The sequence below is a fragment of the Cebus imitator genome, unplaced genomic scaffold, assembly GCF_001604975.1.
Source record: "Cebus imitator isolate Cc_AM_T3 unplaced genomic scaffold, Cebus_imitator-1.0 Scaffold94, whole genome shotgun sequence".
In the NCBI taxonomy this organism is placed as follows: Eukaryota; Metazoa; Chordata; class Mammalia; order Primates; family Cebidae; genus Cebus; species Cebus imitator.
This window is the reverse complement of record NW_016107409.1, coordinates 6,264,834-6,286,952: the sequence shown is the minus strand read 5'-3', so window position 1 is coordinate 6,286,952 and position 22,119 is coordinate 6,264,834. Positions and strand designations below refer to the sequence as shown.

Below are 22,119 nucleotides of genomic sequence, written 5' to 3'. Positions count from 1 at the left end.
TTTTATTGATGCCTTAAAATCACAACAAATCATAGTCTGTGAACAAAACAGAGATCAAGAGATAAAGCAAGACCAGTAAGAACTATTGCAATAGTTAGGCAACAGAAGATGGTGATTTGAAGAGACTGATAATGGAGATGGTGAGAAGTGGACAAGTTTGACAGAGATGTAAGAGGTAAATCTGATCTTTGGCAAAAGTGCAGAGACAATTCAGTGGAAAAGGAACAGTCTTCTCAACAAATGGTGCTGGACACCCATATGCAAAAGGAAAGAGAATCTATCCAACACTGACCTTGTATCTTGTACAAAAGTTAACTCAAAATGTATCACAGACCTACACGTACAATTCAAAACTGTAAAACTTGTAGATAATATGGAAGAAAATCCTGTTTGGCAATCAATTTGTAAACACAGCACCTAAATCAGGACCCATAAAGAAAAAACTGATAAGGTAGGTTTCATTAAAATTGAAAATTTTTCTTCTTTGTAAAACACTGCTAAAAAAAAAAAAATGAAAAGACAAGCCACAGACTAGTAGAAAATATTTGACAAACACATTATCTGATAAAGGACTGGTATCTAAAATATACCAAGAACTCTTAATACATAATAAAAAACAATAGTTTGAAAATGGGCAGAGCAAACATATCACCAAAGAGAGACGGGAAAAAAAAAAAAGCATGAAAAGGAGCTCAACATCCTGTATCACTACAGAAATGTTAATTAAAACAATGGATACTACCATACCCCTATTAGGCTACAATCATTGAAAACACCAAATGTTGCTAAGAATGTGAAGCAAACGAATTTCACATTCATTGCTGGTGGGAATGCAAAAACAGTACAACCATGTTGAGAGACAGTTTGCAGTCTCTTGCAGAACTCACAGCCTCTTACAGAGCTAAGCATAGGCTTACCACATGACTCAACATTTGCACACTTAGGTATTTTCCCAAATGAGATGAAAACTTAAGTCCACACAAAAACCTGTATAGGAATGTTTGCAGCAGTTTTATTCAGAACTGCCAAAAACTGCAAGCAACCAAACTGTCCTTCTTTGGGTGATGGGTAGATATACAGAGTAATAAGAAATGAGCTCCCAAGTCACAAAAAGACAGGGAAAAAACTTTTATATCGCTAAGTGAAAGAAGCCAGTCTAAAAAGGATACACGCCACATAACTCCAACACTGTGACATTCCAGGAAAGGCAAAACTAGAGTAAGATCTGTGGCTGCCAGAGCCTGGGGCAGGGAGGTAGCAGTACAGGGCACACGGAGTAGAAGGATTTGGCAACAGGGAGGACCTTGATAACAGCATGCATAGTGGTATCAGAAGCAACAGCCAGAATGAATAGATTGAAAAGTAAATACAATTTGAGAAATGGTAACAGTATTAAGTAGACAACTGTTAGTAATGAAAGTAAACAGAGACTGCAGAAGAGAGTGTGGAAAGGCTCAAAGTGGTTTCCTTTTCTTAAGATGATATATGAAAGCATAATTAGATACTCATGAGAATGAGCTAATAAAGATTTGCTAATGAAGGAAAGAGAAAATACTAAAGGCAACAAATCTTTAACAAAAATATAAGAGATGGATCCATGCTCTAGAGAACGATGAGAAAACGCCTTTGAAAAAAGTAGTATGGGGGTAAAAGCATCTTAATATTTTCAGTACATAAAATATAAAAGATGCATGAAACTTAGTAGATACTCAATAAAGATTAAATGAATCAAGTTAAATAACTATATTGGTTAAATAACTATATTAGTTAACTATAAATAAGTTAACTATATTTAACTTATTGAACTATATAAAAAGCTCCTAGTAGAACAGCATACTTCTAAGTGTTAGGACTCAAACTAAACTGAAGGCAAATTCAGACACTAAAAAATTAATACTACTTCCAGTTTCCAGTTCAACTGTGAAGTTGTCACTCCTGTCCACACAATAGGGAAAAAAAAAAAAAAAAAAAGCTGAACTGGAAATCAACAGTCTCTCTTAGATCCTTCAGAGAACTGAGATCACAGGACAATCTGCTGCCTCCTCCAAAACTAGAGAAATAGGCAAATGCAGAAAATCACAGCTTACCAGAAGCAACCACTATTGCAGGAGCCAACAACTGGTAGAAAAACTTAAAGGATAATATTAATTAAGAAGAGTCTGAATATGGACTAATTTGACAAATGAAAACTCCTAGCAAAACAGCCTCAAGGGGCTCCCCACATTTTCATGATTATTATTTTTTGAGATGGAGTTTCTCTCTTGTCACCCAGGCTGGAGTGCAATGGCGCAATGTTGGCTCACTGCAACCTCTGCCTCCTGCGTTCAAGCAATTCTGCCTCAGCCTCCCGAGTACCCGAGATTATAGGCACCCACCATGACGTCCAGCCAGTTTTTGTATTTTTAAAGTAGAGACGAGGTTTCACCATGTTGGCTAGGCTGGTCTCGAACCCCTGACCTCAGGTGACTCACCTGCCTAGGCCTCCCAAAGTGTTGGGATTATAGGCGTGAGCCACCATGCCCAGCTACTTCTATGATTTTTAACTCCAAAAGCCTCATCAGGTTGTCAAGGTAAAGAAAAGAGAAAAAAAAAAAATTCCTGTGCTTCTGGAAGGAGGAAGGAAAAAGTAAACATATTCAAATATTCCCAGAACATTCTGTTGTCCTTAAAAAAGGACTTGCCTTAAGGAAAATTATTTTACCAGAGGCTAACCAACAGGGGGTGTACCAAAGCCTGATCAAATAGGAAAACACCCAACCAGGATTCTTTTCCTAGCTTTCTTGTTCCACATAAAATGGGTAAAAAATGTGAGAAGGATTTGTGAAGGTGAAAGCCCAGGAACACTGTTCCACAAAAGAACCTAACCTAATCACAGGACTACAGAATACTCTCCACGCCCCACAACACACATCTTACTACAATCAACAGAGCTTCAGTAAAATTGGAAATCACAACTGGAGGAATGGTAAGGCTCAGGCTTTATTTAAAAAGGAGTCTCATGTCTGTAATCACAGCACTTTGGGAGACTGAGGTGGGAGGCTCAGTTGAGCCCAGGAATTCAAGACCAGCCTGACAACATAGTGAGACCCCATCTCCACAAAAATTAAAATTAGCCAAGCCTGGAGGCACATGCCTGTAGTCCGATCTTCCCAAGAGCCTGAGGCAGGAGGATCCCTTGAACCGGGAAGTTGGAGGCTGCTGTAAGCCACGATCATGCCACGGCACTCCAGCCTGGGTAATATAGCGAGACCCTGTCTCTCAAAAAGTAAAAATAAAGAAGAATCTCTAGGGAAATTCAAATACCACAGAGTAGAAAAAAATCAAGGACACTATAGGAAATTTTAGCCTTTAACATCAAGAGCAAACAATAAACAGAGATTAATCCTAGCCAGATCAACATAAAACTTCATCCTCAAGGCCTATTGATCTTAGTTCCTTTTACCTAATACATCATATCTCGCTTTTAACAAAAAAGAAAACAAAAGCATGGCCAGGCACGGTGGCTCATACCTATAATCCCAGCATTCTGAGAAGCTGAGGTGGGCGAACCACCTTGATCTCAGGAGTTTAAGACCACTCTGGACAACATGACAAAAACCCATGTCCACAAAAATTAGCCAGGTGTTGGTGGCTCACACTTGCAGTCCCAGCTCCTCAGGAGGCTGAGGCTTGAGAATCACCTGAGACCAGGAAGCAAAGGTTGCAGTTAGCTAAGATTGCACCACTGCACTCCAGCCGGGATAACAGAGTGAGACTCTGTTTCAAAAACAAACAAACAAAAACAAAAAACACAATTAGACATGCTAAATGGTTAGAAAAGAAAAAAACACAGTCTGAGGATCCAAAGCAAGTATCAGAATCAGATTCAGCTATGGCAGATTTTTCGCAATTATTAGGCCAACAATTGCAAATAGCTACTAACATGCTAAGGGTCTAGTGGAAAAAGGAGACAACATGTAAGAACTGATAGGTAAAACAAGCAGAGGGATGAAAATTCTGAGAATCTAAAGGAAATGCTATAAATAAAAAATACGGCAAAAGACAAAAAGAATGCACATTACCAGATCATCTGCACATAGCCTAAGAATCAGTGAGCTCAAAGGTATGTCAATAAAAACTTCCAAAACTGAAAAACAAAGAAAAAAAAAAAGGAACAGAATATCCTAAGACTGTAGGACAGTTTAAAAAGACATTTTTAAAAAAATGTATGCATAATAGGAATCCAAGACAGAAAAGAGAGAAGAAAACAGAATACAGATGCTCCTCCACTTAAGTCCCCATAAGCCCGTCGTAAGTGAAAATACTGTCATTCAAAAAGGCACAGCTGACTGGAAGCTGAGGCTTGCTGCTGCCCAGGAAAGAAAGAGAAGTATGGTTTCTACTGAATGCATATTGCTTTTGTACCATCACAAAGTTTAAAAATCATTAAAATCGTAATAAAGAAATAACGGCTGAAAATTTTCCAACATTTGTGACAGACACCAAATCACAGATGCAAAAAGTTCAGAGAAAATGAAGATAAATACCAAAAATCTACACTTAGGTATGTCAGACTCAATCTCAATAGGTAAGAGGAACCTTATTTATTGAGGAACAAGGATAAGAATTACATCATACATTTCTTCAGAAACCATGCAAGCAAGAAGACTGAAGTGAAATATTTAGTGTTTAAAGAAAAAACAACCTACACTTCTGCATGCAGCAAAATTCTTAAAAAGTATGAGAAAAAAGACTTTCTCAGATAAAAATAAAAAAAGATACATTTATTTATTTATTTATTTATTTATTTTATTTTTTATTTTTTATTTTTATTTTTTGAGACGGAGTTTCGCTTTTGTTACCCAGGATGGAGTGCAATGGCGCGATCTCGGCTCACCGCAACCTCCGCCTCCTGGGTTCAGGCAATTCTCCTGCCTCAGCCTCCTGAGTAGCTGGGATTACAGGCACGCACCACCATGCCCAGCTAATTTTTTGTATTTTTAGTAGAGACGGGGTTTCACCATGTTGACCAGGATGGTCTCGATCTCTTGACCTTGTGATCCACCTGCCTCGGCCTCCCAAAGTGCTGGGATTACAGGCTTGAGCCACCACGCCCGGCTACAACATTTATTTAAAAAATTCTTAACTGATCTAAAACGTAAGTTTGTTCAAAATAATGACAGCAACAATATATGGGATGACAGTTTATGAAAAAGCAAAATAAAAAAACAGCAGTGTTATTAGAAATGGGAGAAAGTAATTGGGAATACTATGTTATAAGGTACCAGCACTACCTATAAAACACTATTAGTGTTAATTGAAGGTGGATTAGTCATAAATGTACACTGCCAACTCTAGGGCAACAACTAAAACAAAATTGTTTAAGGTATAATTGATATGCTAAGAGCAGACAGAAAATTAGTTCAATTAGTAACAGAGAAGGCAGAAAAAGATAGGAAGGCAAAATAATTTTTTTTAAAAAAGAACAAGAGTAATGAAGTCAGGGAAAGTTGCAAATTTTCCAATCCAACTTTAATTAATAATCACATTAAATGTGAACAGTTTAAATATACCAATTAAAAGACAGAGACTTTCAAAGTGGATTTAATAAAACAAGAACCAACTTGTACACTTTATGTTGCCTACAACAAACCCACTTTAAATATAAAAATAGAGGTTAAAAGGATAGGGACAGATACGCTATGCTACACTAATCAAAACAAAATGGGAATAGCTGCATTAATCTCAAAGCAGACCTCAGAACAAGGAAAATTATCAAAGATAAAGAGGGGGCATTCAATCATGATAAAGGGGCCAATTCTCCAAGAAGACATAACCATTCTTAATATGCATGTGCCTAGCAACAGAGCATCAAAATACAAGGCAAAAACTGACAGAAATATAAGGAGGACTAGTCAAATCCACTATCACATTTAAAGACTTAAACATCCCTCAATCGGGAATTGACAGATCCAGTACGTAGAAAATCGGTAAGGACATAATTGAACTAAACAGCACCATCAATCAACAGGATCTAATTGACATCTATAGACTATTTCATCCAACAACAAACAAAATACACAATTCTTCTCAAGCTCACATAAACGTTCACCAAAACAGACCACATTCTGGACAATAAAAACACAGAATAACAAATGTAAAAGAATACAAACCAGCTTTCAGACCGCAATAGTATTAAACTAAAAATCAGTAACACATACCAAATATTTATGGATAGTTGCAAACTCACAAAATACTTAGAAATTTTAAAACACACTTCTAAATATAACATGAGTCAAAGAAGCAGCCTCAAAAAATTGCTTTGTTTCAAACTAAATGAAAATTAAAAATTTATAAAAATTTTTGGAATGCAGCAGAAACAGTGCTAGAGGGAAATTTCTAACACTGAATGCATATAAAAGAAGACTGAAAACCAATAATCTAGGAAAACTGAGACACAAGAGCAATATAAATCTAAAGCAAACAGAAGGAAAAAAATTAGAAATCAACAAAACTGAAAACATGGTAATACAGAAAAATCAACAAAACCAAAATCTAGTTATTTGATCAATAAAACTGACAAACTTAGGGCCAGGCTAGCCAATAAAAGACACCAAAAAATAACACCACAAATCAAAGAGGGGCCATGACTACTGATACAATGGGCATTAAAAGAGTAAGAAGTGTTTTCAGCAGTTCTGTCTCCATAAATTTGTTAAGTTAGATGAAATGGGCAAATTCCTTGTATAATGCAAACTGCCGAAACTCACACAGGAAGAAACAGATGAACTCAATAGGCCCATATCTATTAAAGAAATTGAATCAATCATTAATAGCCTTCCCATGTAGAGTTCTACCAGGTATCTCGTGATACGATACCAATTCTCTATAATCTCTTGAGAAAGCAGAAACAAGGCTGGGTGCCGTGGCTCATGCCTGTAATCTCAGCACTTTGGGAGGCCGAGGCAGGAGATCAAGACCATCCTGGCCAACATGGTGAAACGCCATCTCTACTAAAAACACAAAAATTAGCCAGGCATGGTGGCACACGCCTGTAGTCCCAGCTATTCGGGAGGCTGAGGCAGGAGAACTGCTTGAACCCAGAAGGCAGAGGTTGTAGTGAGCCAAGATCGAGCCATTGCACTCCAGCCTGGTGACAGAGTGAAACTCCATCTCAAAAAAAAAAGAAAAAAAAAAGTAGAAACAGTAAACAATTTCTAGCTCATTCTCTGAGGTCAGCATTACCTTTGTAACAAAACTAGACAAAGACAGTAGTAGAAAGGAAAATTACAGACCAATCTCTCATTAACATTGATGCAAAAATCCCTGACAAAATACTCACAAATTAAATCCAACAATGTGTAAAAAGAATTCTACACCATGACCAAGTGGGATTTTCCCATGTATACAAGGCTGGTTTGACATTCAAAAGTCCGTTTATGTAATCCACTACATAAATAGGCTAAAGAAAAATCATATGATCATATCAATAAATACAGAAAAAGCATCTGACAAAAATCCAACATCCATTCACAAAAACTCTGAGCAAACTAGGAAGAGAGGGAAACTCCCTCAACCTGACAGAGTATCAAAAAACCTACAGTGAACATCTCACTTACTGTTGAGAAATGTCTTTCTTGTTGGTGAAAAAGGATGCTTCTCCTAATACTGGAAACAAGACAAAGCTATCTCCTCTCACGACCCCAATCCAACATTATACTGGGAAGTTCTAGCTAGTGCAATAAGCAAAGAGATTGAAAGTCACGCAGATTGAAAAGGAACAAATAAAACTTGTTTGCAGATGAGACATTTGCGTATGCTGAAAATCCCTAGGAATCAAGGGAAAAAATCCTGCAGCTAACAACTACAGCAAGGTTGAAGGATGTAAGGTTAATGTACAAAAGTCAATTGCTTTCCCATACACCAGCAATGAACAACTGGAATTTGAAATTTAAAACACAACACCATTTAACACCAAGAAAGTAAACACTTTGGTATAAAACTAACAAAATAGGATCTCATATAAGGTCTATATAAGAAAAAGCTAAAACATGCTAGTGAAAAATCAAACATCTGAAAAAAATGGAGATATTTCATATTTATAGATAGGAATACTCAATAATGCTAAGATGTCAATTCTTCCCAACCTTATCTTTAGATTCAGTGCAATCCCAGTCAAAATCCTGGCTTCACGGGTATAGGGAAAAGCAAAAGGTCCAGAACGGCCAACACAATACCAAAGAACCAAGTCAGAGGATTCATACTCTCCAGACTTCCAAGACTTACTAAAAAGCTTCAGTATTCAATACAGTATGATATTGACAAAAGACAAGACCAGTGAAATGGAATAGAGAGCCCAGATATAGAACCACACATACTCAACCAACCTTTTCTTTAACGAATGGTGCTGGAACAACTGGACATCACATGTCCCCTCATCCCCCCAAAAATCAATGTAAACACAAATCTCACCCCTTTATTACAAACACTAACTCAAAACAGGTCATAGATCTAAATGTAAACCACAAACAAAAAAAAAACAAAAAGAAAAAAACAAAAACTCTGTAGAATGTAAAACATGGGAAAGTCTAGGCGGCCTTGAATTTTTAGATACACCACAAAAATCATGACCCAGTAAAGGCAGACTTTATTAAAATTTTTACTCTGCAAAAGATAATATTAAGAGAATGAAAAGACAAGCCACAGATTGGGAGAAAACATTTACCAACCACCTGATAAAGGGATGGTATCCAAAATATACCAAGAACTCTTAAAACTCAATGATGAAAAAAGAAAAACTGATTTTTAAAATGGGCAAATGATTTAAGCAGACACTCAGCAAATTGAGTGGAAAGTTAAGTGTGTGAGAAGATGTTCAACATCATATATCATTAGGGAATTGCAAATTAAAACAATGAGACACCACTACACACCTATTAGAGTGTCTACAATCAAATGACATCAAATGCAATTGAGAATGTGGAGCAACAGAAATCACATTCATTCCTGATGGTAATGCAAAATGGTAGAGCCACTTTGGAAGACAGTTGGCAGTCTCTGTATTGCAAAGCTAAGCACAGACTTACCATATGATCCAGCAGTCACACAAATAAGGGAGTAAAGGGCATTTCTAGGTCAGTTATTCTGTATGATGCTAATGGTGAATATATAACACATACTTGACAGAATCCATAGAACTTCATACCACAAAGCATGAGCCCCTATGTAAACTATGGACTTTAATAATTTATCAATACTGGTTCACCAATTGTAACAAATGTAACACACTAACACAAGACTGTAACGGGAAACTGTGGGAGGGAGGAGGTGGTAAATGGGAACTCTCTACACTTACTGGTCAATTATTCCATAAATGTAAAACTGCTCTTTTTAAAAAGTCTTTTAAAATACTAATAGCCCTTTAACTCAGACACTGAGGTAGGTTCTATATGAAATTCTCCTGAGAATATGCAAATCCATGATCAATGGTGTAATAGATCAACAGATCTGCCTTTGAATGCCATCTTCATTGCTTACTGGTGTCCTTGGCCAGTTCTTGAAACCTCTAACCTTCAACATTTTTATGTGTAAAATGAAAAAAATTACCACTTTCTCACAACTAAATTAGGTAAATACATGTAAAGCACCTAGCAAAGGTACACTGAGTAGGTATGTAAATGTTTGTTCTTTTCTTATTTTCCCCCAAATTCTTTCTAACTCAGGTAAGACAAAATATATCCTAACTCAACCAGTGTTTCTCAAATGGGATACCTATACCCTTAGATGTACAAGCAGCCATTAAATAAACGGAACACTTCATGTCTTCCAGGAGTTCAAGATTTGGGGGAGGAAAGATAAGTATTTTAAATGGTAATTAAAAGCACCGTTACACTAAAATAATGTTGCTATAACAGAATGTTTGCACTGTACTTCAATGTGCAACACAAGACTGCATCTGAATTAGAATGTAGGCCATATTCTCAAACTTCCAGGACTAATTCTTCACCATCTTCTGCCATTTGGTATATTTCCCACACTTTTCCACTAACTTTAATTATGTTACTAAACACAAGTTAATTTTCTTCTCAATGCCAGTCACATGACAATTGTCTCCAACAAGCTTCATTACCCTTATATTAGTAAGTACAACCTGAAAACTAACATTTTATATTTACACAAGTAATTTAATATAGAATTTATAGTTAAGTCAGAATTAAGAAAGCAAACCGAAAATAACTTAAAAGGAGGTTTACTTTTGTATCTATGATTTCCCAAGTTTGTGGCTATAACATTGAGTCAATTTCTTTCATAAGCTATGCAAAATACACATACATATACAGACTACTAACCTAATTTTTAGAAACAAAATACTTTTTCATGTCACCATAATTTATTTGCCTAGGAGAATCTCAACATGCACATTATCAAGTACTTTACTGGATAAATATTTAAGGACAAAGTGGTATGAGTATTCCACGCCAAACATAACCTAAGGTCATGTGTTATAATAGGCCAGGCAGAGTACATCTGTAATGTGCTGGTTTGATGTCACACACTGACAGACGCTGAAGTATGTTCGGAGATCTACAAAATTTTTAAGGATCTCAAAAGCATGGTACATGAATAAGGGGTAAGAATATGGGGATACTTAATATATAGAAAACTTGGGCTTGGAATTGTTAGGAAATTAATAGCTATTTTGAAGACTGTCAAATTTGAAAGGGATCAGACTTGCTGTTGCCCCAAACTAGGATTAACAAGCAGAAGCAAGAAGTGGTACATCTAGTAGTGAAGAGGCCCGAGTACTACAATTTGTTTAAAAATAGTGTAGTATTAGAAATGTATGTGGAATTTCTGGATACCAATTATTTTGTATGTAAGTTAAGTGTGCTAAGCTAGATAATTTCTAAAGTACTTTTCAAGCAAAAATGGCATGGGAGCAGGCCGAGAACAGTGGTTCACGCCTGTAATCCCAGTACTTTGGATGGCTGAGGTGGGTGGATCACTTGAGGTCAGGAGTTCAAGACCAGCCTGGCCAACATGGTGAAACCCCCATCTCTATTAAAAATACAAAAAGTAGCCAGGTGTGGTGGTCCACACCTGTAATCCCAGCTAACTCAGGAGTCTGTGACAGGAGAATCACTTGAATCCAGGAAGCAGAGGTTGCAGTGAGCCGAGATTGTACCACTGCACTCCAGCTTAGGTGAGAATGAGACTCCATCTCAAATTAAAAAAAAAAATTTTTTTAAAGGCATGGGAGCAAATTCTGAATCTACTTCTTAACTAAGAGTATCCTGAAGGTACTTGGAATCAGCTATGAAATACTAAGTTCTATCACAAAAAAACTTAGCAAAGATAATGGTGGCATGTTGATTCACATCAACATTATCACTTTTTCTACATCAAAAGGTAAGGTAGAATAAATAACAAATTATTTTAAGGAAAGCCAGACCAGGCTCAGCAGCTCATGCCTGTAATTTCAACATTTTAGGAGACTGAGGAGGGAGGATCACTTCTCAGCCTAGAAAACACGGTAAAGCTTGATCTCTGTAAAAACATAACAAAAATTAGCTGAGAACGTGGGTGCATACCTATAGTCCTAACTGCTTGAGAGGCTGAGGTAGGAGGATCACCTGAACCTGGGGAGGTTGAGGCTGCAGTGAGCCATGATCAAGCCACTGCACTCCACCCTGGGTGACAGAGTAAGACCCCGTCTCAAGGAAAAAAAAAAATTAGGCAGATGTGGCAGTGCATGCCTGTAGCAGAGAAGGCTGAGGTGAGAGGATCACTTAAGGCTAAGAGTTCCAGTCTGCAGTGAACTACAATGGCACTACTGCACTCCAGCCTAGGTGACACTGAGAGACCTTGTCTCTTCAAAAAAAAAAAAAAAAAAAAAAAAAAAAAGCTGAAAATGTCTCCTAGCAGTTCTTATAAAAAGAACTCAAAAACATGATGAAGGATTATTCTGTTTTTCAATATTACCTTCTATTGAGTATATTACACTAGCAATTCAAAGGGGAAAAGTCCTACTTTCCTATCTTGTCCATATTCAATATTGCATTTTCCTGTGTTTCTAGATAGGATTATTGTATTAACACTTAACTCCTTGAACCTACTTAAGATTCCCTAGAGAATCGTAGTATATCACTTTCTCTTACCAATTACTTTACATACCAGGCAACAATATTGTTTCTTAATCTGTAGAATAAGACTCCCCTGAGTTAGAGTGTTAATGTTTATAGAATTCCTTAATTTCTCAAACCAAAATAAAAATTACTAAGTCAAGCAACTGTTTTCTAAGTTCTAGGTCTTACTTAATAAAAGCAGGCAAAAGGAGATTGGACTTTCCTTTTGCTTCGCCAAAAACTGCAAAAATTTTGCCAAAAATATTCCAGGCAATAATTTTATGAAATATGTACTCAACTTACCATTGAAAGTACAATATTTTTATAGTGTTTAGGCTTGAGAAATTAAGTATGAATCATAAATACTAAGAGACCAGGGGTAGAAGATGCATTGGAATATTGGAGGCTATATATACAATGTCTGTGGACATGTTTCTGAATGCACTCCAAAGCCACACAAAAACAAATTTATGGATAAACAATTTCTCTTCTCTGAGAGTTTTAAGAAAATTTTCCTAATTCTACATCTGTCTGAAAATCCAAGGATACCTATTATAGTTTACATCATCATTCAAACATTAAACACATTTTGAATATTTTTCTACCTATGCCATACCTTACCTCTTGAGCAGAGATCCCTTTGATCATAATTCCCGAAAACTCCGATGAATACTTCAAAGTTCACTAACATTTTTACTGCAGTACTCTAATTACCTTAGATGTAAATATTAGTGGAACAAACACTCCAGAGTACCTAAGTGCTTAATTTTGAAACAAATCTTTCACATTTTAGGACTAAATTACTATGAAATCTTTTTAAAGTTTCCCTTTAAAAAATATCTGGTTAAAAATTAAAAGTTGCTTAGGACATCTAAGCACTGACATTTGTCCAACTAGTTCAATATAGCCAAGAAAATACGAAAAAGAAAAAAAAGATCTGTGTACAAATTTACGATAAGCTATGAAGTCAGTACTTTGCACACTGCTTGTCATGTTTACTTTTTTTTAAAACAGAAGCTACCAAGAAAAAAACCAACCAACCAACCAAACAAAAACCCACCTTTGTTTCCTTACTAAGGAACAATCCAAACAGATTTTTATACTACAGTTAATCTAGTCAGTGATGGCTAAACCATAATCCTATGTTCTTATACCTTGAAAACACAATGGTAAGCCAAATTCAACATTCTGTAATATTTTTATTTTGAAGGTTACTGATGATGTAGAGAAGAGTCTATGTTTTAATTTTTAAAACATCACGTCATCATTATCTTTGCAATACTTTTCAGGTTTCCAATGCAGGATGTATTTTAACTCCCATGCCCACCCTACCTTTTCTACACATATAGGAAAGCTTATAGATTTTTTTTTATATTCAAATAAAATACAGCCTTTCATTAAAATATACTATGTCAGTAAACCTTTTAATAGCTTTAATTCTAAAAACAAAATTTTGTCCACAGAATCTTTGTTTCCAAACTTACCAGGTTAATAAAGCCAAGAATGTTAACTTCCTTTTCCCTACCCCCAATACAGTAGCTATTCTAAATCATAACTGCCTTTTAGAAATTTGATTTTTTCCAGAGTATAATTTCCTTGGGGAGCCAAATTATTACATTTTAATCCATCAACTGTCAACTAATTCAATTTTTATTTCTTGCCTAGGACCCCATCTTAATGTTATTTTTAATTCTGGGGTCCACTTCTTTAATAACTTTTCCTCAAATTCGAAAGGAAATCCTCTTGCTTCGAAGTATATCCTGCATAGAAAAGGTAATTATTGTGGCTTCAATCAAGTAAAATTATGTAGCTATAAGCCAGGCGCGGTTGCCACGCCTGTAATCCTAGCACTTTGGAAGGCTGAGGTGGGTGGATCACCTGAGGTCAGAAGTTCAAGACCAGCCTGGCCATCATGGTGAAACCCCATCTTAAAAAAAAAAAAAAAAAATTATATAGCTATAAAAACAAGAATCATTAAAACAAGTCATTAAAGCTAAATATTACCCTTTTCCATGCTGTCTTGATAAGACTTAAAAACAAGAGACTATGAGGTCAAGATTTCTCCTACTGTTATTTATGCAAGTTATGATACTAAAACAGTAAAATACAAAACATTTTTCAACAGTTCTTATGAATTGCATAGTTCTCTAAACAGCCATTATTTTCAAATTATGTTCTTCTGGGTAAAGGAACTGTTTTCGGATGCTATTCTATAAGTGGTTATATTTTGAGCACTCTAGTATGAAAAGATTTGACCAAATTACTCTTGATATTTACAGTTATCAACTCAAGAGAATTTTAATAGTTTGCAAAAGTGATGTACAAAAATTGCACCTAAAAAAATCCAATTCTGGAAACAAAGGTAAGATGACGCTAATCAGGAAAATACAAAAAAAAAATACAAAACAGATCACCTACTCTATACATTCACTGGTGACCCCCCATGAAGAATTATTTTATTTTAACAGTTCAAAAAATTTTTTTCTGGAAAAAAAGAAAAAAAAAAACTGTAACAACATACAGAAAGGTAGTATATTCAGAAATACTTAAAGACACATAAAATAAAAATACACTTAAAAATACTGTTGCAGTTTTCACTTTCTACTCCTGAAACAGAAATAAGCCATTATCAGTAAGTGCATTTTTTTCATGGAGAAAATATTTATTAGTTTTCAAATGATCACATAATACAGATATTACACAATTAGTCATTCTAGAAAAAAATAGCTTATATTAATATTCATAAAATAAACACTGAAAAATATAGGACTTCATTTTGTGACACGAAATATAAAGGAACTCAAAGGTAAATTCACCAAAATAAAAGTTTAAATAAACAAATCAGTTCACAATATACAAAAAGTTTCACTTTTAAATAAATAGCTTGTAGTGGCATGAGGTGACTAGAAATGCACTTACATTTCTTTTTGCATACTTTAAGGAACAAAGCTAAAATTCAATCAAAAGCACGAGATTAAGAGATTAAATCACTTTTCACCTTCAAAGCTGAAACAAAAAGCTTATAATCTCACAGGCCACAAACTGGTTTGTACTGTGGTTCAAAGAATTCAACTAACAATTTCCAAGCAAATTTTTTAGTTCCTTCAGTTCTTCCTAGATAGACAGTTGTTTTTTGAATTTATATGTGTTTATAAACCAACTGTCTTATTAACGTTTACTAAAAACAAATCAGGAGTAAAAAGCTGTAATTATTTATGGGAATTCAAAGCTCTCTGGGGAAATTTTAATTCAAATTGATTTTTTAAACTTACTTTTAAGTACTATACTTACAAAAACTTATTTATAATTAATGAGAAAAAAAAATACAGATAGCCAAGAAAGACTAAAGTGCAGGTTATACTTCAGCACATGTGGCTTCTAAAGCTTTTGAGATTCCCTAAAACATTTCAGTTGCCTCCATAATAACTCTAAAATTTCTATTCTTAAAATGTGTGCCAAATTTAACAAACTGGCAGCATTAGGTGACTTTAAAAATTTTCTTTAATAGCTTTTGACTGACCAGTTAATAGATACCAAAGAAAAGGAGAAACAGAAACATTCTGATAACTATTTCAACCAACTAGTTGATAGCCTGGATAAATAACTATTTTTTAACACTTACTCATTCACACATACAGGCTTATTCTAAGTGCCTCTGCTCTGTAAACTACTGTTTTGTGACAGTATCATTCAAACTTCAGTATGTTTTCAGTGTGGAAAAATACCTCAAGTTTAACAGGTATGTATTACTGCTTTAGAGGACAGATCAAGCTACTTCCATCCCAAAAGATGTCTCTTCTACTAGAAACTTTTTTGATTCAACAATTACAATAAGGCTCAAGACCCGGAAAGATGAGCTAAAAGGGTATATCCTAATATTAAAAGTGGTTTTTGAATAATTAAGAAGTTCACCCTTTATTTACTAGTTACTTTCAGTGTCAGGCAACAAAAAAATCATCTCATTAAGTTTTCTGGAATTCCTCTGCTACTTAAAAAAATGTCTGCCTACTTCATTGAGGTGATTTTCAATCCCGCAAATCTTTTAAATGAAACAGATACAGAGAGCTGCTTTTAAAAGAAAAGAGTCTCTCAAGCTTCCTCTATTTCAGTCTTCTGAATAGAAAGAAATATTTTCATGGCCATGCAAAATTCCAATCTGAAAAGATTATTTCATTATGTGAGCCTTTCCATTTTCAGATCAAAAGTAAACCAGAGTAATTCTTAAAAGTTTATAAATGACAAGATCAGGTGGCTGGCTCATCCTTGTGTCTTCTAGACATATTGATGGATCCATTCACCATTGCCTTCCAAACTGCAGGTGCTGGCATGTGTGACAGATATCATCCATGAAGGCTCTGCTAGAAGAATTCCTTTTGCTGAAGAAGTATGATGTTTTACCAGTTGAAAGAAATCTGGGCAATTAAAGAACAAATAAACCAGTCTCCCATTATCAAGATACCTGGAGTCACAGAAGGAATCCACCAAGGAAAAATGAAAACTTGTCAAAGGTAACAAGTTCACATTCTACCCATCGTAGGTGATAAGAACTTCCTGGAATCAAATCCTACCCTTGGCATCAAAGAAACTAAAAGAAAACCATCTTAATGCCATAGGGGAAATCTAGGAAAGGGCTCTTTTTACCACAAATATTTATTCCTAGGGGCTAGAAAACTACTTTTGAGTATATTAAACATAGCTTTCAGGGATGTTGTATCCTCAAACTTACATCCATTCATATTTATCTTTTATTCAAGAATGAAGCCTAGATTTGACAGTAAAACCGTAATAATACTATCAATGCATCTTTTAAAAGATCTAATATGAAGTCCTAACATTTGAGGTAGGAAAAAGACCAAAAAGTTCTCACTAACAGGGTAAGATAATAACTAGACATCTGGCTGTATAAATTAGATTTCAAATGTCCAGTTTGCCCAAAGATGACATACAGAACCTTTTAAATTACTGGAATATAAAAGAGCACTTAGAAGTCCACTAACACCATAAAGGCCAAAATGGGTAGATATTCCTTTTTTAAAATTCTTGTGGACTACATAGGCATTCATCAAATCATGTGCCCCAAATCATCCACTGCTTTAATTATCTGGAGAGAAAATTAAATTTTGGGTCTCATTTTTGAATAAGCACTAGTTGGCATTCTGAGAAAAACAAAGAGACTGCAGTCCCACCTGGTTCTTATATGAACCCAAGGAGTTTACCATAGAATTAAATGGGCAATGGAAGGACACTCCAATCTATAAATTAACCCAAGTAAATAATGGAAAGCACCCACTTGTTTATTATCCTTTCCCACTCTCTCCAGAAGCTGGATATTCTGTCTCCAAGGGTTCAGTGGAGAAAGTGGACCCCTGACGTCAAAAGCTCTCCGTGGTCTTGGCTGTATCTGTGGTTCTAGGATCACTCCTTTCACCTCTGGTAGGAGAGAAGCACTGAAATAGAGAGCTGAATATAGATTTAAGAAAAAATTCTTATTAAGAAATTACATTCTCTGGTCATTTGAGTTTGTAATGGCTTATCCTCAGGATAAAAAGGAGCTACCTTTGGGCATACTTTCTTTAGTGCCTTCTTAATTTGAATTTTAGAAGTCTGTCACCAAAAATGATTAATTCCTCAGTAACTATTAAGAAGGGACCTGTACTGGTTTAAGCCATAACATATTCTGTGATAAACTGCTCAACTTTTGAGTGGAAGAGCAAATCAAAAAAAAAAAATCAAGCATATTAACAGGAATACTACTAAACTTTGGGAAAGTCTAAGAAGCTGAATTTCTTCTCTGTGTTCAAGTCTTCATTAACTTAAAGAAATAATCACACTACAGGCCCATATTATAGTAATACAAAGCTAAGCCTATATTTTAATCAAAGTTTATGACTACTATTGCTGAAAAGATTTATTCTTCAAGCACTCAGCTTTAAAACTGGGAAGGCAGAATAGTGGATATAGGTAATACAGACTCAAAATCATTTTTAAAATGCATAATCATTTTCTTTTGGGTCAAGAAGGACCAGGAATAATTATTAATGGCTATTTAAAGCAGTAAGATATACCCAAATTACAGATGATGACAAAGATACTAGAAAATAGTTAGCTTTATTATAGGAGTAAGGTAAATAAGAGAAGGAAGTTCAAAGCACATAGCATCTGATCAAGGAAAAGCTGAAAAGAGAAGATAGGCAGATACATATTTAAAGTTACAGGGGCTGCAGGATAAATTTTAACAGTGTTGCCTTTGGAAAACAGATCAATTATGCTTTGTGGTACAGAGTAATACAACCCTATTAAATTTCAGATCTTATTCTAAATATAAAGGTGCTGTGTATCCTTGTTCTATGGAATACAGTCAGTCACATTATCCTATTTCTGGGACATGTTATATTTTGGGATAAAGTTTTTATAAAATGCTATCAAGTAATCTCCCTCTCATACCAACTGGTTATCACAAGGGTTCCTTACCTGTTGGTGGAACGAGGGTTGTGTTGTCTTGTTCTCTATCAATCAACCAACAAAGGTTATAGTCTCAGCACTAAGAACGTAGCAACCAACCAAAGTTAGTGTTTTTAATGCCTTTACTTCCTTCTGGCTTTGCCAGCCAGTTTGGAAATGTACCAAAAGCTGAAAAGGAATGGTTATTCCATTACCTACCAACATTTAGACTAAATATTTTTAAAAGCTTAAAGATGAAAAGAATGAGCTAACCCTTCTGCACAAGGACATATCCAATTCTGTACAAATGAAAAATGAAGACAGTTTGGTCTAAGTAAAGAAAACCTACGAATTTAACCAACAAATCTGCAATTTCCAAATATTAAATGAAAGAAAAGAAAAAGGAAATTGGAAAGAAGGTGAAACTCCCATCTAACAAGAGGTACCAAATAAATAACTTTATGCACCTAAGTGGCAGCTATTTTTTCAATTCAAGTTTCCAATAGATTTTAAGTCCTAAAGCCTTTTAGTGTTTAAAAGACTGTATTTTTAGATCAGTAGACTTTAAAAAGTATTTTACAGTATGATCACAATAAGGAGGTATATGAGGGATGATAAAAAGGAGCACAAATTAGAAAAAGGATCTGAATACCGAATATCTCAATAAATGCAATCTAATTAAGTTGTTTCAAGAGTCTAAAAAACCCAAGTAGATTAAACAAAGCATTCCACAGCTGGAGTTGTTAAGGGGTGGCTGTTTAACAGATGAAAAAGGCTTAAAATCAGTACATTGGCGCTATCTACATACATTTTCACTGTACCTATATGGCACAAACAGGTGCTACAAAAGTGCTTTAAAAATTATTTATTAAACAATCATCCTCTAGTCTTTTCTAATCAATTTCCTTGACAAATTATTCTTTTTCATATATAGTAACAGCTCAATATCAACCATGAAAATTATCTAAGATTTCTAAATTAATGAAATCTAAGTAAACTACTTTAAAATAGTTAAAAACCTATTCAGAAATTATAAATAAGATATGGTTTTCCAAATTTCCTATAGCTTCCTTTCCAGTAGTTTCCAATAGTTAACTTTCCAGTAATTTTCCTTCAGTTCTTGAATCCTAATCAGTAATAACATATAGCTGAGTGAAAATACAGGCAAAAAGGAAGAGGTATACTTTGAAATAGGAAATACACCTGGTAATTTTTAAGTTTACAGGCCTACTTCACTTTGAAAATGAAAAACAACTCCCAAGAAACCAGATCTTGCTCAGATTAAATACTGATCAAGGTAATTTCTCCTTCAGCAGGAACTTTACATTAAATGCATCCAAATCTTTAACACACACCAGAGTATAATATAGATTAAAAGAACAACAAACTTAGATTAAGAAAACCAAATATCCTTAGGTTACGTTACATAGCAAGTTAAATATGAGAGTTGGCTGGAGAAAGTGCATCTTTACCAACCTTTCCCAAGTCAGAACACTTTCAGAATGTAACTTCTTTGTTTTGCCTGAAGTACCAAAACATTCTAATTCAACAGCCATACTCAAAACGAATACACAGATTTCTCCAAGTAGAAATTATTTTGAAATCACTGTGGAGAGCTAGTATCTTTCCTGCTTTAAGAGTTAATAATTTATGAAGACAATGAATTTGATAATGTATAATTTATATTAAAAAATGTAAAGATGCTTTCAAAATGAGGTCATTATTTTAACAAGAGCAGCCTTTGTGAGAATATTATTGATGGAACCTCCTACAAATGATACAGGAAGCCCTTACCTAATTTTATTTTAATGGACAACATTCTTCTATGTGATATTTTAAGAGAGGGAAATATTTATTCCACTGCTAGACTTACATTTCAACAGCTAAAGAAAAGATTTCAAACCAAAGCTAACAAAATCAGCAATGCTGTGCTGCTACAGCAAATGGCTGTAATACGTCTATTAACCTACCAGTACATCAATGAAATCATTTTAACATTTTCTGTAGATAACAAAATTTTTAAAGATTCTTACTAAAAATCCATGTATATTCAAAACAGAAACAGTACTTTATACACAAATACCACTGCAAAAATTTTATGAGAAGTACATCAAATTCACTATTTGCAGTATTTGTTCTCAATATTAAATTATAAATAAGTATATACAGCTTATTAGTTTTTTTTTTTTTTTTTTTTTGATTGAGTTTTTTTTTTTTTTTTTTTTTTTTTTTTCTTTTGGGGGATCTCGGCTCACCGCAACCTCCGCCTCCTGGGTTCAGGCAATTCTCCTGCCTCAACCTCCTGAGTAGCTGGGATTACAGGCACGCGCCACCAGGCCCAGCTGATTTTTTGTATTTTCAGTAGAGACGGGGTTTCACCATGTTGACCAGGATGGTCTCGATCTCTTGACTTCATGATCCACCCGCCTCGGCCTCCCAAAGTGCTGGGATTACAGGCGTGAGCCACCGCGCCCGGCCAGCTTATTAGCTTTAAGCATTTCTAATATCTAAGCATAAGGGAAGGCTACACCCATTTAAGCTATGAAATAGAAGGTACTACATTTCTACAAAGACTGATTTCTACTCACACATGCTACAACTGACTGATCTAAAGTTGAACTTAATGGATTATAAATTTATCAATTATTCATTAACCTGAACATTCTACATGCACTGGGGAAGCATCTTTTTATTCTTTACCTATTATCACTCATTCACACTGGTTCGAAGGCACTTCTATTAAAAAAACAAATTTTTCACAAATTCCTCTAAGTGTCCAGAACAGTCCCAGCTGACAATAAGATTCAGAAAAGTAAAGAACATCCTTAGCAGAAGTAGTGTCTTTTATCTCCAACCCCTAGAAAAGTGTGCTTGGCACACTGAATAGGTAACTCAGTAAACACTTTACAAATAAATGAAGTCCACTGATAAAGAAACAAAGGAGAATTTTGTCAAGTGGCTGATATCTAAAGTAGACACTAAAAAGTTCAACTTTCTAATCCTAAAGAAAACAAAAAATTTGTCAAAAGTTAACTTTAGGCTGGGCACGGTGGCTCACGCCCACGATCAACACTTTGTGATGCTGAGGTGGGCCAAACACCTTAGGTCAGGAGTTCAAGGCCAGCCTGGTCAACATGGTGAAATCCTGTCTCTACTAAAAATACAAAAAATTAGCTGGGCATGGTGACGCTCGCCTGTACTCCCAGCTACTCAGGAGGCTGAAGCAGGAGAATCACTTGAGCCTGGGAGGCAAAGTTTGCAGTGAGCTGAGATTGAGCAGCTGCACTCCAGCCTGGGCAACAGAGCAAGACTCTGCGGTCTCAAAGGAAAAAAAAAAAAAGTGTAACTTTCATAGATCCATTTTTTTGGGGTCATCAACTTCTAAGGATTAAGTTTTTAGTATAGTTAGCAGAAATTTCAAAGATATTATCCTGAGATGATACAAATGTTAGCCAAATCCTAAAAACGGTTACAGATTTCTAATATTCTTTTTCGGATATTTAAAAGTAGTAAGAAAACAGCCGGGCGCGGTGGCTCACGCCTGTAATCCCAGCACTTTGGGAGGCCGAGGCGG

The 22,119-nt window shown here is 35.2% G+C and overlaps 1 protein-coding gene across 6 annotated transcripts in view; it reads right to left on the bottom strand.

The window, feature by feature from the left end:
• Positions 1 to 22,119, bottom strand: part of TSC22D1 (TSC22 domain family member 1) — a 144,746-nt gene that overhangs the window by 93,762 nt on the left and 28,865 nt on the right. Inside the window, exons 2-3 of one of the 6 annotated variants that reach the window (XR_001827405.2) lie at positions 17,395 to 17,564; positions 14,753 to 16,516 (exon numbers count right to left, since the gene is read on the bottom strand). The exons of 1 other annotated variant lie outside the window; for it this stretch is intronic. Coding sequence is in view for 2 of the 5 variants with exons in the window: in XM_037741129.1 (XP_037597057.1) it covers positions 17,317 to 17,551 (235 nt within the window). In the remaining 3 variants the exon portion in view is untranslated. Of the gene's footprint in view, positions 1 to 14,752; positions 17,565 to 18,575; positions 18,735 to 22,119 lie in introns of those variants that run through there. 4 more of the 6 variants (XM_037741130.1, XR_005201462.1, XR_005201463.1 and 1 more) reach the window with 4 other exon arrangements.